The sequence below is a fragment of the Meles meles genome, chromosome 6 (genome assembly GCF_922984935.1).
Source record: "Meles meles chromosome 6, mMelMel3.1 paternal haplotype, whole genome shotgun sequence".
Lineage (NCBI taxonomy): Eukaryota > Metazoa > Chordata > Mammalia > Carnivora > Mustelidae > Meles > Meles meles.
The window spans coordinates 121,451,082-121,466,959 of record NC_060071.1 but is presented as its reverse complement, the minus strand read 5'-3'; the positions used below and the strand labels follow the sequence as shown (position 1 = coordinate 121,466,959).

Below are 15,878 nucleotides of genomic sequence, written 5' to 3'. Positions count from 1 at the left end.
GCCAGCCAATCACACAAAAGTAACATATCATGAGTACCCTTAAAACAATCCACTTAGGTTTCTTACCGGCAAAGTTTTGATCATGTTGAAACCTTGACTGTCTTTATGAACACCGCTCATCCAGTCTTCCAGTGGAATAAGTTTACTAGGGATGTGATGCATGGATTTGAGATAACTACAGCTGTTTTTCATCACTGGCACGACTGTGGTGACTAAACACTCAGTGGATGCCCCCCAGACAACTAATGCCAATGACGTTGAACCCTGAGGACATCCAAAGAAATGAAGGTTATTCAAAGGAGCTGTTAAATCACTGCTTCAATTTCCTTACTGGTTATGGGCATAGTGATCTGAAGGGGCACCTGCCCCCCAGTGTTTATAGCAGCCATGTCCACAATAGTCAAATTATGGAAAGAACTTAGATGTCCATCAACAGATGAATGGATAAAGAAGACATGGCATATCCATACAATGGAATACTACTCAGCCATCAGAAAGGAACTGGAGGGTATTATGCTGAGTGAAATAAGTCAGTCAGAGAAAGGCAGTTATCACGTAGTTTCACTCATATGAGAAATATAAGAAACAGCGCAGAGAAAGGGGATTAACCCCCACATCAGGATCTGCACTCAGTGGGGAGTCTGCTTGTCCCTCTCTGTCTCCCTGTGCCCCTTCCCTCACTCATGCTCTCTTGGTGTCTCTCTCACAACAAATAAATAAAAAAATTTTTAATGTAGAAATACTAATAACTGTGATGATGTTGTAGACTCTGGTACCTCTACCCCCATACTCTGTAGTTATTGAAAATGATAAATGTTTTTCTAATTTTTTTACCAAAACACATCAAATCATCATCTCTGCAGGATGTGCATACTACTATTAAAGGAAATGTGGTTGGAGGTAGGAGAGGCACAAATTAAGAGATAAGGAAGCAAACATAAGAATCCCCAATGTTGGACATTCTATAACACAACTGATCTGATTTCTACAATTCAATGGCAAGTGAAGAAAACGGACCTAAGACACTTGAGAAAAAATAACCACATACCATGTGAATCTTGTTTGGCTCCCAAGTCAAAGCAAACAACTGTAAAAATATTTTTGAGAAAATTGGATAAATTTGATTATGGACTAGGTTTTGTTGGATACCAAAAAAAAAAAAAAAAAAAGTTTTAGGAACAACAGTGGCATGATAATGGTTACATGAGAGATAATGCACATATTTTTTAGAGATGTAAACTGAATCCTATAAGGACTGAAATGACATGATGTTTGCTTTCATTCTAAAATAACTCAGACTATAAAACAAAAGCCAAAAGGTGGGAGGAGGATGATAAAAACAAAAGTAGCTAAGTCTTGACTTGTTTGAGTATTAAGTATGGAAATTCTGCTTTGTTCTATAGCTGAAAGTCTTCATGAGAAAGACAATTTGGAGATATGTAGAAAAAATATTCAGTGAATCAAAAGGATTAAATCATATAGTTAAGTGAAAGGGGTAAATGTTTTAAGGGCATTTACAATGCTTTCCCAGTTTTAGGGAAAAAAGAAAAGAAAAGTACTGTTAGTTCATAGTGATTGAGATTTTCCATGTGCCAGACATTTAGAGGTCTTACTTGAATGATCATGGTGAATTCTCATAAACCACCCTGTAAAGAAGCTATTATCATTATCATCTTCATTTTGTAGATAAGGAAACTTAGCCATAGTAAAGCGGCCTTCCCAAGTTCACAGACAGCTCTAGAATTAAGATCTATACCAGGCAGTCTTGTCCAAAGCTCGCTCACTGAGCCTCTGTTCCATAATGCTATGATTTTATTTATTTTCAGAGAGAGAGAGAGAGAGAGAGGGAGAGAGCATGAGAGTACAAGCAGGAGGAGTGGCAGGCAGAGGGAGAAGCAGGCTCCCCGTCGAGCAGGGAGCCACCCCAGGCTGGATCCCAGGATCCCGGGATCATGACAGGAGCTGAAGGCAGAAGCTTAACTTAACAGGTGTCCCCTGTAATGCTATACTGCCTTTTTTGTAATTCCCCAAATGTTAAAAGTGCTTAATCATTCTTGAGAGGTAGGATTATGTGTAATTTCCTCTTCTTTCTCTTAGCTTATATGCTAAGTTTTCCATAATTAATAGACTTTTTTTGTAATGAAAGAAAATCTTACTTGACGCAAAGCTTTGCTAGCTGCAGAAATTTTCATTATGTAATTCTCACTATCATCAAAAGAGCCTTCACTTTTAACTTCCAGCAGATTTGCATTTCCAACAATGACGTTCAGTGGTGGTATTTCAAGTGTTTGAATGCCTGTGGAAACAAAGCTAAAGGTTAAAATTACATCACTGTATGTCAGTTATACTAAAAAAAAAATCTGGGAACTAAAAAAGAAAAAAAATAAATCATGGAAATTTTAAACAATTTCATAATAACTAGCTAATCAGGATTCTAGAACATGTACAGAATCTATTATGAAGACTTCATAATGGCTACAGCTATAATTAGGAATTCATAGAAAGTTAAGTTTGATGGTTCTTAGAAAAATTTAACTTCACAACTATTTTCTCCCAGAAATATTGCTCCCGTCCATTTCTCATTCTTCAGCCAAGGTCTCAAATGCATGGAAAGGTCACTAGGACAGGACCGATCACACCGAGCTGCGTGGCTCAGTGAAGAAACTGTATGGTGACTAACACAATAAAAATAACTAAAAAAGAAAGAAACTGAAGGATGCCTGCTCAGTTTCGAGCTATCAGCCACTGTGGCCAAGACAAAAGGAGACAGGTCGCGAGACCTGTCATCAGGCCAGTTTCTACCTGCAGACCACCTGCCTGCAATCGTTCCATACTGAGAAATTCACTAGAATAAGATTTTTGACAGACTATGTAGTCTATCTGCCATCTTTATTAATCAGCAAACCAGGACTGAGAGGTAGGAAATGATTTGCCTGGAGACTCATGGACAGCAGTTTCCTTTAAACCAGAGTGAGCTGGCTAGTGCTTCCCTAAACTGTGGCTGGGTATTTCAGTTAAAATGCAGATTCTGATCTACCAGGACCTGCGGAGGGGGCTGAGGTTACCCACCCTCCACCTCAGCTGTACTGAGGTATGACTGACGAAGAACACTATATATAGAGAGAGAGAGAAAGAGAGAGTGTATAACGTGATGATTTCATACATATATGTCTGTATATACACACACTGTGAAATGATCATAATTTAATTAACATTCACAAACTCACAGTTACTTTGTGTGTGTAGTGAGAACATATAAGATCTACTCTCTCAGCAAATTTCAAGTATACAATACAGTATTATTATATTATTACTATTACTATTTTGAGAGAACGTGGGGAGAGAGGGAAAAAGAGACAGAGAGAATCTTAAGCAACCTCCACACCCAGCATAGAGTCCAAAGAGGGTCTCAGTCTCACGACCCTCCATCTCAGGACCCTGAGATCATCACCTGAGCCAAAATCAAGAGTCAGAAGCTTAACCGACTGAGCCACTCAGGTGCCTCTGATTCAGTGTTATTAACTATGGGCCCCATGGCCTGTGTTACATCCCCAGAACTTACTCATTTTACAACAAGAAGCTTGTATTCCACTGACCAACATCTGTCCATTTTTTCTGCTCCCCAACCCCTGGCAGCTAGCATTTATTCTACCCTCTAGTTCTGTGAGTTAGACTTTTTAAAAATTAGATTCCACATCTGAGTGAGATGATACAGTACTTATCTATCTCTATGTGGCTCATTTCACTTTCCATATCCTTCAGGTTCATCCATGTTGCTGCAAATGGCAGAATTTTCTTCTTTTTTGTGGCTTAATAATAATCCATGTCCTTCTCTCTCTCTCTCTCACACACACACACCACACACACATGTGTTTTATCCATTCATCCATCAAACAACACTTGTTGTTTCTGTACCTTGGCTATTATAACCTGCAATGAACATTGGAGTACAGACAGATATCTCCTTGAGATCCTGACTTTGTCTCCTTCAGATACGTACCCAGACGTGGGATTGCTGGATCATTGGGTAGTTTTACTTCAAAATTTTTGAGGAACTGCCATACTGTTTTCCATGGTGGCTATTCCAGTTTCCATTTCCACCAACGGTGCATGAGAACTCCCTTTTTGTCCACATCCTCACCAATGCTTCTCATTTCTTGTCTTTCTGACACTTGCCATTCTAACTGGCTTGAGGTGATATCTCACTGTGGTTTTGATTTGCGTTTTCCTAATAATTTGTGTTGTTGAACACTTTTTCCCGTATCTGTTGGCCATTCATATGTCTTCTCTTTTTTTAAGATTTTATTTATTTATTTGACAGACAGAGATCACAAGTAGGCAGAGAAGCAGGCAGAGAGAGAGGGCTGAGCAAAGAGCCCGATGTGGGGCTCTAGCCCAGGATCCTGGGATCATGACCTGAGCCGAAGGCAGAGTCTTTAAGCCACTGAGCCACCCAGGCACCCCTCATATGTTTTATTTGAAAGACATCTATTCAAGTTCTTTGCCCATTTTTTATTATTTTATTTTTTATTTTTATTTATTTGACAGAGAGAAATCACAACTAGGCAGAGAGGCAGGCAGAGAGAGGAGGGAGCAGGCTCCCTGCTGAGCAGAGAGCCCGATGCGGGGCTCGATCCCAGGACCCCGGGATCATGACCTGAGCTGAAGGCAGAGGCTTTAACCCACTGAGCCACCCAGGCGCCCCTGCCCATTTTTTAATTGCATTATTTGTGGGGTTGGGTTTTTTGCTATCGTGTTGTATGAGTTTCTTATACATTTCAGATATTAACCACTTATCAGATATATGGTTTACAAATATTTTCTCCCACTCTGTAGGCTGTCTTTTCATTTTGCTGATGGTTTCCTTTGCTGTGCAGAAGCTTTTTAGTTTGATGTAGTCCCACTTATTTACTTCTGTTTTTGTTGCCTTTGATTTTTGTGTCATATCCAGAAAAGTCAGTGTCAAGATCAAAGTCAATGATCTTCTCCCCTATGTTTTCTTCTAGGAGTTTTATGGTTTTAGATCTTAGATTTAAGCCTTTAATCCATTTAAGTAGTTAATCCATTTCATTAATTAATTTCATTAATTAGTAAAATAAGGGTTTAGTTTCATTCTCTTGGATGTGATTAACCAGTTTTCCCAATACCATTAATTGAAGTGACTATTTTTTCTCACTGCATGTTCTTGGCTCCCTCATTAACGATTAATTAATTTACTTCTGGGCTTTCTATTTTGGTCCATTGGGCTATGTGTCTGGCTTTTATGCCAGTATCATAATGTTTTGATTAAGATAATATTATAATATAGTTCGAAATCAAGGAGTGTGATGCCTCCAGTTTTGTTCTTCCTAAAGACTGCTTTAACTATTCAGGATCTTCAATGTGATATATGACATTAATGTAATGAAAGGTAAAAATCATCGATCATTGCAATAGATGTAGAAAAAGCATTCTACCAAAAAAAAAAAAAAGCATTCTACAACATTCAGTGTCCATTCATAATAAAAACTATCGACAAATTAAGTATAGAAGGAATGTATCTCAACACAATAGAGGTCATAAATGACCAGACGATAGCTACCTTCATACTCACATGCCATCATACTCATTATACTCAAAGCTTAAAACTTGGAAAAAAAGGGGCGGCTGGGTGGCTCAGTGGGTTAAAGCCTCTGCCTTTGGCTCAGGTCATGATCCCAGGGTCCTGGGATCGAGCCCCACATCGAGCCCCACATTGGGCTCTCTGCTCTGCAGGGAGCCTGCTTCCTCCTCTCTCTCTGCCTGCCTCTCTGCCTGGTTGTGATTTCTCTCTGTCAAATAAATAAAAAAATATATATTAAAAAAAAAAACTTGGAAAAAAAAAACCAGCTTAAAACTTGGCCTCTAAGATCAGGAACAAGATAAGGATGCCTACTCTTACTACCTCTCTTCAACATGGTACTGGAAGCCCTACCTGAAACAATTAAGCAGGAAAAAGAAATAAAAGGCATCCAAATCAGAAAGGAAGAAGTAGGGGTGCCTGGGTGGTTCAGAGGGTTAGGCCTCTGCCTTCTGCTCAGGTCATGATCCCAGCATCCTGGGATCGAGCACCACATTGGGCTCTCTGCTCAGCAGGGAGTCTGCTTCCCTCTCTCTCTCTACCTGCTTCTCTGCCTACTTGTGATCTCTCTCTCTCTCTCTGTGTCAAATTAAAAAAAAAGAAAGAAATGAAGAAGTAAAATTGCCTCTGTTTGCAGGTAACAGGCTCTTACATAGAGATAAGTAACGCCACAGAATTCAGAACACTAATCAGTTGTGTTTCTATATACTAACAATGGACTATCAAAAGAGAAATTAAGAAAACAATCTCATTTACAATAGCACAAAAAGAATAAAATACATAGGAATAAATTTAACCAATGAAGTAAAAGACCTGTACACTGAAAACTATGAGATATCAGTGAAAGAAATTGAAGAAGACACAAATAAATGGAAAGAGAGCCCATGTTCATAAATTACAAGAATATTCTTAAAATGTCCATACCTATAGGCTCAATGCAATCCATATCAAAATTCCAATAGGGCTTTTCACAAAAATAGAAAAACATCCCTAAGACTTGCGTGGAATCACAAAAGATTCTGCATTTCTAAGAAGGTGCTGCTGATGTGGTTGGTTTAGGCCCCCACACTTTGAGTAGCATGCACTAAGCTTTTCTTCACAAAAAAGCAATAGAGTTGATTTGCTGATTACTATTTGCTTCCATCAAACTGAATGAGTAAAACTGTACCATTCAACAATGGATTTGATATATTTTAAAGCTGAAATATTTAGAACACTGTAGGCCTTGCACCAGAATATGAAGAGATAAAATAGGACCAGAGTTTTAAAAATCCAGAATGGTCAAAATGATAGGTAAATTGTTTACTGTATTCTGAAACCAGTTAAGAAAGGTCACACTATTCAAGAACTGTTGTTGGAACAACTCGCTAATCACCTATAATATATCAAAATGACATCAATGTAAATTAAAGACTTAGATGGAAAGTTAAAACTATAAAATTAAAACTCTAGAATTACTTGAAGGAAATATGGACAATTAGTCATATAATCAATGAGAAAAGATTTTAAGAGTTTCAAGAGGAAGGTTTTTTTTTAAACAATATTTAAGTGCCACATTATTGATGAAACACAAAAAGATGTCATCCAATTTTTTTTTTTTTTTGGTAATTTTCGTTTGTATAAATGCATTTGGTTTTGTTTTTCAAATGAGCCTTTTAAAAATTGTGTTTTGTTCTTTCATTATAATTCATATAACTTCTTTTTTCTCTTCAAGAGTTTACATATAGTGTCTTTCTGATTTTTCTATTCTCTTAAGTCCCTGGAGATTAAAGATCAAGTTCTTGGGGTGCCTGGATGGCTCAGTCAGGTAAGCAGCCAACTCTTGATCTCAGATCTTGATTTCAAGGTCATGAGTTCTAGCCCTGCTTTGGGTTCCATGCTGGGTGTGGGGTCTACTTTATAAGTAAGTAAGTAAGTAAATAAATAAATAAATAAAATGAAAATAAAAATCAAGTTCTCTTTCTTCTGTTAGGTCATTTGGTTACGTAGTTTTAAAATGTTTTCTGCAATTCATGTTCAATGAATTGAATCAGATCTATTTTTCCATGGAAGTCTATGTTCCCTAGACTATGGAAAAATTCACACAAAGGGTTTTATGCTTGCCTAAGCTGGGGCCCATGCATTAAAATTACTTCTCAGCTTGGGATTCCTACAACTGGTGTGTTGCCTCTAGGCATTACACAGTCCTGGAGTTTGGGGTTTTTACAGGAGATCCTTTTTTCCCATCTCCCATGGAGATGGTAATTCCCTGAGCTCCCCTTTTGGGTTGGAAGATAAAGTTTTCATAATCCCCTTTTCATAATTTAAGCTCCCAGCGTTACGTACTGGTTTTGGTTCCAGCCTCCTACCACAAATTATATTCTGCCAACACTTGGGTATTAAAATCCATCCCTCTGCCAACATGGCCCATATCTAAGCCTCACATCTTTCAGGGAGCCACAAAGTAGCTAATTTCTTTGGCTTTGAGTTCCCTCTTCATTTTTGGTGACAGAATTTTCTTCTTTCCTCCCCCTTCCCTTCATCTTCCTTCCCTCTTTCTAGCTCAGTTATTTGCCAAAATTTTTGTTTTATTTTCCTGTATGCCATTTCTCCATCATCTTTAGGAAGTTTAATTTCATTTTTGTAATAAATAAATGCCATGGAAAATGGGGAAAATAGAATACTATTTAAAAGCCATTTTTTTTGGCTCAAAATAAATACTTGAAATAACTACAACAATACCAAAGTAACTAAACAGGTTTCTTTTCAGAGGACAGCAAAAATCTGAACTAAAATCCCGTGTAAACTTGGGCTGCTAACTTAACATCATTTTTCTCATTTATAAATGAGGATTAAAATCTAACCTTTTTGAGTTGTTGCATTAAGTGAAAAATAATTTAGTACAGAGCCTAAGAACATAGTAAGTGTTCAATAATTAGAAGCTAATACTGTTATTAACAGAATGTCACCTACTATGTAAGCCAAAGATAATGGAAATATCAAAGAGTATATTTTACATTCAAGAAAAACATCTCCTTTTGATGTTTCCCAGTAAAAATAAACTTACCTTCTGTATTAGGTATAACCTTAACTTTGAAAGTGTAAGATTTCCCCAGATCAATGTATTTCAGGACATTGAGGAATACGGAATGATCCTGTTGAAACCAATAATTACATGGTTTTGCATATATAGACCACATTCGTCCATTTCTGTGCCCCAAGTTGTGTAAGAACCAGGAGTCTTTTTGGATGATTGTATTGTTGAGTATTCTGTCAGGCATGGTAGCAATAGCTAAAGCATTCTTATCATCTAAAATGCTTGTGATCAGGAAGCTGCTATGACCAGGAATCACTACAGTCTTCTCTACATCCAGGTCTTGAAATGAGGCATTAGTACCTGGAGTTAAAAAAGGAATAATTTATTGTAAAATAAAACAGCCAATGTTATTCAAGCATCTTGGTGGATACAATTGATGAAAACATTATTTGAGTTTTTAAACTGTGGTCTTAACCAGAGAACACACTGGCCAGATTTGAGGTTAGAATTCAAATTATTCTGTAGAAAGTGTATCACAAATATGTCAAACACAAACATATTCTTAAACCTTTATAATTAAACTAGTTCCCTAAAATCCTCTGCAGGAAAAAAAAAAAAAGACACCTTCATAGGACTAAGTAAGTATAAGAAAGCTGATTTCTTTACTTTAGAATGGCCAAGAACCTTAATAACTTAGAATCTTTATTGTGATTCTAAGAGAAGGATAACATAGAGAGAAGGATAACATGGAGAGAAGGATAACATAAGAGAAGGATAATGTAGCCAGTGTTTCCCCAGGACCTAAAGGTCTGCCTATTATATAGAAGGTGCTCAACAAATATTTGTTGAGTAGATGAATAATTGATTGTTTAGGAAGGGCATGAAGATTTAAAAGAACTAGACTTTAAGGCAGGACTGTGAGGAACATCCCCACATAAGATGATGTGAGAGGATCCATAAGAAGGCTGTTTCAAGGAAGGGGAGGTCACCACATTCAAATGTCTTTGATACCTCAGGAAAGATACCAGCACACCCATGTTCTCCTCATTCTGAAAAATCAACAGAAGTAGTCAGAAGAGACCCTCATTTTTCCCTTTGTTGTGCATGCATGCTCTAATTTCTCCCACTTTATTACTTTTTATTAACATATAATGTATTAATTTTTGTAGAGGTACTGGTCTGTGATTCATCAGTCTTACACAATTCACAGTGCTCACCATACCACATACCCTCCCCAGTGTCCATCACCCGGTTACCTCATACCCTATTTCCCTCTCCCCATAGCAACCCTGTTTGTTTTCTGAGATCAAAAATCTCTTATGGTTTGTCTCCCTCTCTGGTTTCATCTTTTTTTATTTTTCCCTCACTTCCCCTATGATCCTCTCTCTTGTTTCTCAAATTCCTCATATCAGTGAGATCATATGATAATTGTTTTTCTCTGATTGGCTTATTATGCTTAGCATAATATCCTCTAGTTCCATTCATGTCATTGCAAATGGCAAGGTTTTGGGGTTTTTTGATGGTTGTGTAATATTCCACTATAGATAGATAGATAGATAGATAGATAGATAGATATACAGATAGATAGATACAGATAGATAGATAGGTATAAATATACTGCATTTTCTTTATCCATTCATCTGTTGATGGTCATCTGGGCCCCGGGCTCTTTCCATAGTCTGACTATTGTGGACATTGCTGCTATAAACATTGGGGTGCTCATGCTCCTTCAGATCACTACATTTGTATCTTTGGGGTGAAAACCCAGTAGTCCAATTGCTGGGTTGTAGGGTAGCTCTATTTTTAACTTTTTGAGGAACTTCCATACTGTTTTCCAGAGTGGCTGCACCAGCTTGCTTTCCCCCCAACAGTGTAGGAGGGTTCCCCTTTCTCTGCATCCTTACCAACACCTATTGGTTCCCAACTTGTTAATTTAGCCATTCTGACTAGTGTGATTTGTATTTCACTGTGGTTTTGATTTGTATTTCCTTGGTGCCGAGTGATGTGGCTCACTTTCTCATGTGTCTGTTGGCCATCTGGATGTCTTCTTTGCAGAAATGTCTGTTAATGTCTTCTGCCCATTTCTTGACTGAATTATTTATTCTTTGGTTGTTGTGTTGGATATGTTCTTTATAGATTTTGGATACTAGCCCTTTATCTGATATGTCATTTGCAAATATCTTTTCCCATTTTGTTGCTTGTCTTTTGGTTTTGTTGAGAATTTCCCTTGATGTGCAAAACTTCCTATCTTGATGAAGTCCCAAAAGTTCATTTTTGTCCGTGCTTCTCTTGCCTTAGGCAATATGTTTAGGAAGAAGTTGCTTCAGCTGAGGTTGAAGAAGTTGCTGCCTGTGTTGTCCTCAAGGATTTTGATGGATTCCTGTGTCACACTGAGGTCTTTCATCCATTTTGAGTATATTTTTGTGTGTGGTGTAAGGAAATGGTCTAGTTTCAGTCTTCTGCATGCAACTGTCCAATTTCCCCAACATAATTTGTTGAAGTGACTGTCTTTTTTCCATTGGACATCCTTTCTTGCTTTGTTGATTAGTTGACCGTAGAATTGAGGGTCTATTTCTGGGCTTTCTATTCCATTCCATTGATCTATGCATCTGTTTTTGTGCCAGTACCATACTGTCTTGATGATTATAGCTTTGCAATAAAGTTTGATGTCAGAATTGTGATGCCACTAGCTTTGGTTTTCTTTTTCAACATTCTTCTGGCTATTTAGGGTCTTTTCTGGTTTCATATAAATTTTAGGATTGTTCCATTTCTTTGAAAAAAGTTGATGGTATTTTGATAGGGATTGCATTAAATGTGTGGATTGCTCTAGCTAGCATAGAAAGTTTCATAATATTTCTTCTCATCCATGAGCATGGAATGTTTTTTCCATTTCTTTGTGTCTTCTTCAATTTCTTTCATGAGTATTCTATAGTTTTCTGAGTACAGATTCTTTGCCTCTTTGGTTAGATTTATTCCTAGGTATCTTAGGGTTTTGAGTCCAATTGTAAATGAGATCAACTTCTTAATTTCTCTTTCTTCTGTCTTGTTGTTGGTGTATAGAAATACAACTGATTTTTGTGCATTGATTTTATATCCTGACACTTCACTGAATTCATGTATGAGTTCTAGAAGTTTTGGGGTGAAGACTTTTGGCTTGACATGATAAAGAATCATTTCATCTGCAAAGACTGAGAGTTTGACTTCTTTGCTGATTTGGATGCCTTTTATTTCTTTTTGTTGTCCTTTTGTTGTCTGATTGCTGATTACTGAGGCTAAGACTTCTAGTACTATGTTGAATAGCAGTGGTGACAGTGGACATTCTTGCCATGTTCCTGACTTTAGGGGAAAAGCTATCAGTTTTTCTCCATTGAGAATGATATTCACTGTGGGGTTTTCATAGATGGCTTTGATGATATTGAGGTATGTACCCTCTTATCCCTAAAATGTGAAGAGTTTGATCAAGAAAGGATGCTGTACTTTCTCAAATGCTTTTTTTCTGCATATATTGAGAATATCATATGGTTCTTGTTATTTTTTTAATGTACTGTATCACAATTGATTGATTTGCAGATGTTGAACCAAGCTTGCAGCCCAGGAATAAATCCCATTTGGTCTTGCTGAATAATCCTTTTAATGTACGGTTGGATCCTATTGGCTAGTATTTTGGTGAGAATTTTTGCATCCATGTTAATCAGGGATACTGGTTTGTAATTCTTTTTGATGGGGTCTTTGTCTGGTTTTGGGATCAAGGTAATGCTGGTCTCATAGAATGAGTCTGGAAGTTTTCCTTCCATTTCTATTTTTTGGAATAGTTTCAGGAGAATAGGAATTAATTCTTCTTTAAATGTTTGGTAGAATTCCCCTGGGAAGCCATCTGGTCCTGGCTCTTGTTTGTTGGGAGATTTTTTTATTACTGTTTCAATTTGCTTGCTGGTTATGGGTCTGTTCAGGTTTTCTATTTCTTCCTGGTTCAGTTTGGTAGTTCATATGTCTCTAGGAATGTATCCATTTCTTCCAGATTTGCTGACATATAGTTGCTAATAATATGTTCTTATAATTGTATTTCTTTGCTGTTGGTTGTGATCTTGCCTCTTTCATCCATGATTTTATTAATTTGGGTCCTGGGTGCCTGGGTGGCTCAGTTGCTAATTATATTAATTTGGGTCCTTTCTCTTTTCTTTTTGATAAGTCTGGCCAGGGGTTTATCAATCTTATTAATTCTTTCAAAGGACCATCTCCTACTTTCATTAATCTGTTCTACTGTTCTTTTGGTTTCTATTTCATCAATTTCTGCTCTGATCTTTGTATTTCTCTTCTCTTGCTGGTTTAGGCTTTCTTTGCCTGTTCTTTCTCTAGCTGCTTTAGGTGTTGGGTTAGGTTGTGTATTTGAGACCTTTCTTGTTTCTTGACAAAGGCTTGTATCGTTATATACTTTCTTCTTAGGATGGCCTTTGCTGTGTCCCAAAGATTTTGAACAGTTATATTTTCATTTTCATTTGTTTCCATGACTTTTTAGAAATTCTTCTTTAATTTCCTGGTTGACGCATTCATTCTTTGGTAAGATGCTCTTTAGCCTCCATGTATTTGAATTCTTTCCAACTTTCCTCTTGTGGTTGAGACCTAGTTTCAAAGCATTGTGGTCCAAAAATATGCAGGGAATTATCCCAGTCTTTTGGTACCTGTTGTGACCTGATTTGTTACCTATGGTGTGATCTATTCTGGAGAATGTGCCATGTGCACTAGAGGAGAATATGTATTCTGTTGCTTTGGGATGGAATGTTCTGAACATATCTGTGAAGTCCATCTGGTCCAATGTATCATTTAAAACCTCTATTTTCTTGTTGATCTTTTGCTTAGATGTCTGTCCTTTTCAGTAAAGAAGGTGTTCATATATATATATATATATATATATATATATGAACATATATACATATATATATATACATATACAAAAAAATAAGGTTAAATGCAATGAAGGGATAGAATATGATGGCAAAAATGAAAATTAAAAAAGACTTTAAAAACCAAATTGATAAGATGATGGTTGAAAAAGGAAAGAAGAAAAATTCAAAAAAAAGAGAGAAAAAGAAAAAATAAAGAAAACTTTTAAAAAATTAGCTCTGAAAGATTAAAGAATCATGAGGAAAAGGCCATGAATTCTATGTGCTGTACTCCCCTAGCTCTGAAGTTTTGTAGTTCTCATTGATCGGTAAACTTGGTCTTGGTTGGATGTTCTTGCTGATCTTCTGGGGGAGGGACCCACTGCAGTGATTCTCAAATGTCTTTGCCCGAGGTGGAATTGCACCACCCTTGCCAGTGGACCAGGCAAAGCAATCTGGTTGGATTTGCTCTCAGTAGCTTTTGTTCCCTGAATGCTTTCCATATAGCTTTGGAGGACAAGAATGAAAATGGTGACCTCCCAATCTCCAGCCCTATAGGAGCCAAGAGCTTGGGCCCCACTCCTCAGTGTGCCCTCAGAGAAAAGCAGCCAATCACTCCTTTTTCTCTGGTCTCTGGTTGCACTCTGTGCTCACCCAGTCCGTGACAAGCATTTCTATCTCTGGCGTGTGGCCCCATTTGGAGTCTCCAAACCCAGCAGATTCCTGTGCTGCTCCTCCTGGGGGCAGAAGGAGGGGTGTCTCTCCAGATCTGCCACTTGTGGAGTCCCTGCTTGAAGAGTAGTGGCCTGACTGTGCTGCAGATCCTGGTTTATGGCAATCCTGAGCTGAGAGCCCCCTCCTCAGCTCTGTCGTTGCAGTTGGCTTCCCTCCTCTGATACCTGGTAGCTCTGCCACACTCAGGCACCCGTGGTCTAAGACCCCAAGGGTTCTGAGACCACACTGTCCCAGCAAGGGGTCCACCTGCCCTGCTTAGTCACTGGAGTGATGTCCCTCAGTGGAGCAGACTTCTTGAAGTTCTGATTTTGTGCTTTGCTCCTCTCTCACTTACTGGGAGCCAGCTGACAGAGGATCCCTGCCCCTGTGATCCATCTTCCTATATATCACCTCAAATTCACTTCTCCACACTCATACCTTCCAGAAAGTTGTTGCTTTTCTTTTTTTTTTTTTTAAATTTTATTTATTTATTTGACAGATAGAGATCACAAGTAGGGAGAGAAGCAGGCAGAGAGAGAGAGGAGGAAGCAGGCTCCCCGCCAAGCAGAGAGCCCGACGCGGGACTCGATCCCAGGACCCCGAGATCATGACCTGAGCTGAAGGCAGCAGCTTAAACCACTGAGCCACCCAGGCGCCCCAAGTTGTTGCTTTTCTGTTCATAGAATAGCTACTATTCTTTTCTTTGCTCTCCAATTGAGTTGGTAGGTGTTCAGAATGGTTTGATAACTATCTAGCTGAATTCCTGGGACCAGACAAAATTTAGGTCTCCTACTCCTCTGCCATCTCCTCTCCCACTTTATTGTTATTTTTTTATTTACTAGAGAAAGAGACAAAGAGAGAGAGGGAGAAATATTGAGGGGAGAGACTGAGTGGGAGGAAGAGAGAGACTTCCAAGAAGATTTCCTGCTAAGTATGGAGGTGGACACGGGGCTCTGTCCCAGGACCCTCAGTTCATGACCTAGGTAGAAACCAAGAGTTGGATGCTTAACCAACGGAGCCATTCAGTCATCCCATAATCTCTCCCACTTTATACAAACCAACAAAAATCCCTTCCCATCTTCCCTCCAATTCACATAATCTCTTTACTCCCCTTTTAACAAAATTCCCGCCAAGATAGTTGCTTTCATTCACTGTCTTCAATTCCTCTCTGTTTAGAGGAATTCAGTTCCTACTGTTTAGAAACTAACCCAATCACACTTTTTGTCTACACTGTTCCACCCAACAAAATCTTCTGTCAAGGTTACCAATGACTTGCCCACAGATCTGCTGGCTGGTTTTCCTTCTTCATCTGACCTGACTTACTGGTTCCCTCCTTCTTGAAAGATCTTCTTCACACTTTCTTTTAATTCTTCTCTGAACAGACCACCCACTCTCCTGTCCTGACTCTTCCACCATCTTCCTAATCACTAATTGTTGCAATGCCAAGGATTGCAACTCAGAGCTTTTCCTTTCCATATTATACTCATTTCCAGGTGATGTCATCTGGTCTCATAGCATCAACTATCATACATATACTGACTGCTCAAATTTTTCTCTCCAGTCCAGATGCCTTCCCTGAACTCCAGGTTTGTCTTCCTAAATACTAACCTCATTTCTCCACTTGGATGAATGACAGGTATCTTAAATTTAATATAATCTCTCACCTGAG

The 15,878-nt window shown here is 38.2% G+C and overlaps 1 protein-coding gene across 1 annotated transcript in view; it reads right to left on the bottom strand.

The window, feature by feature from the left end:
- The window catches only part of CATSPERB (cation channel sperm associated auxiliary subunit beta), a 117,863-nt gene that overhangs the window by 18,764 nt on the left and 83,221 nt on the right, over positions 1-15,878 (bottom strand). The window contains 3 exon segments of the mRNA XM_046009900.1: positions 67-264; positions 2,157-2,296; positions 8,646-8,975. Coding sequence (XP_045865856.1) covers positions 67-264; positions 2,157-2,296; positions 8,646-8,975 — 668 coding nt within the window.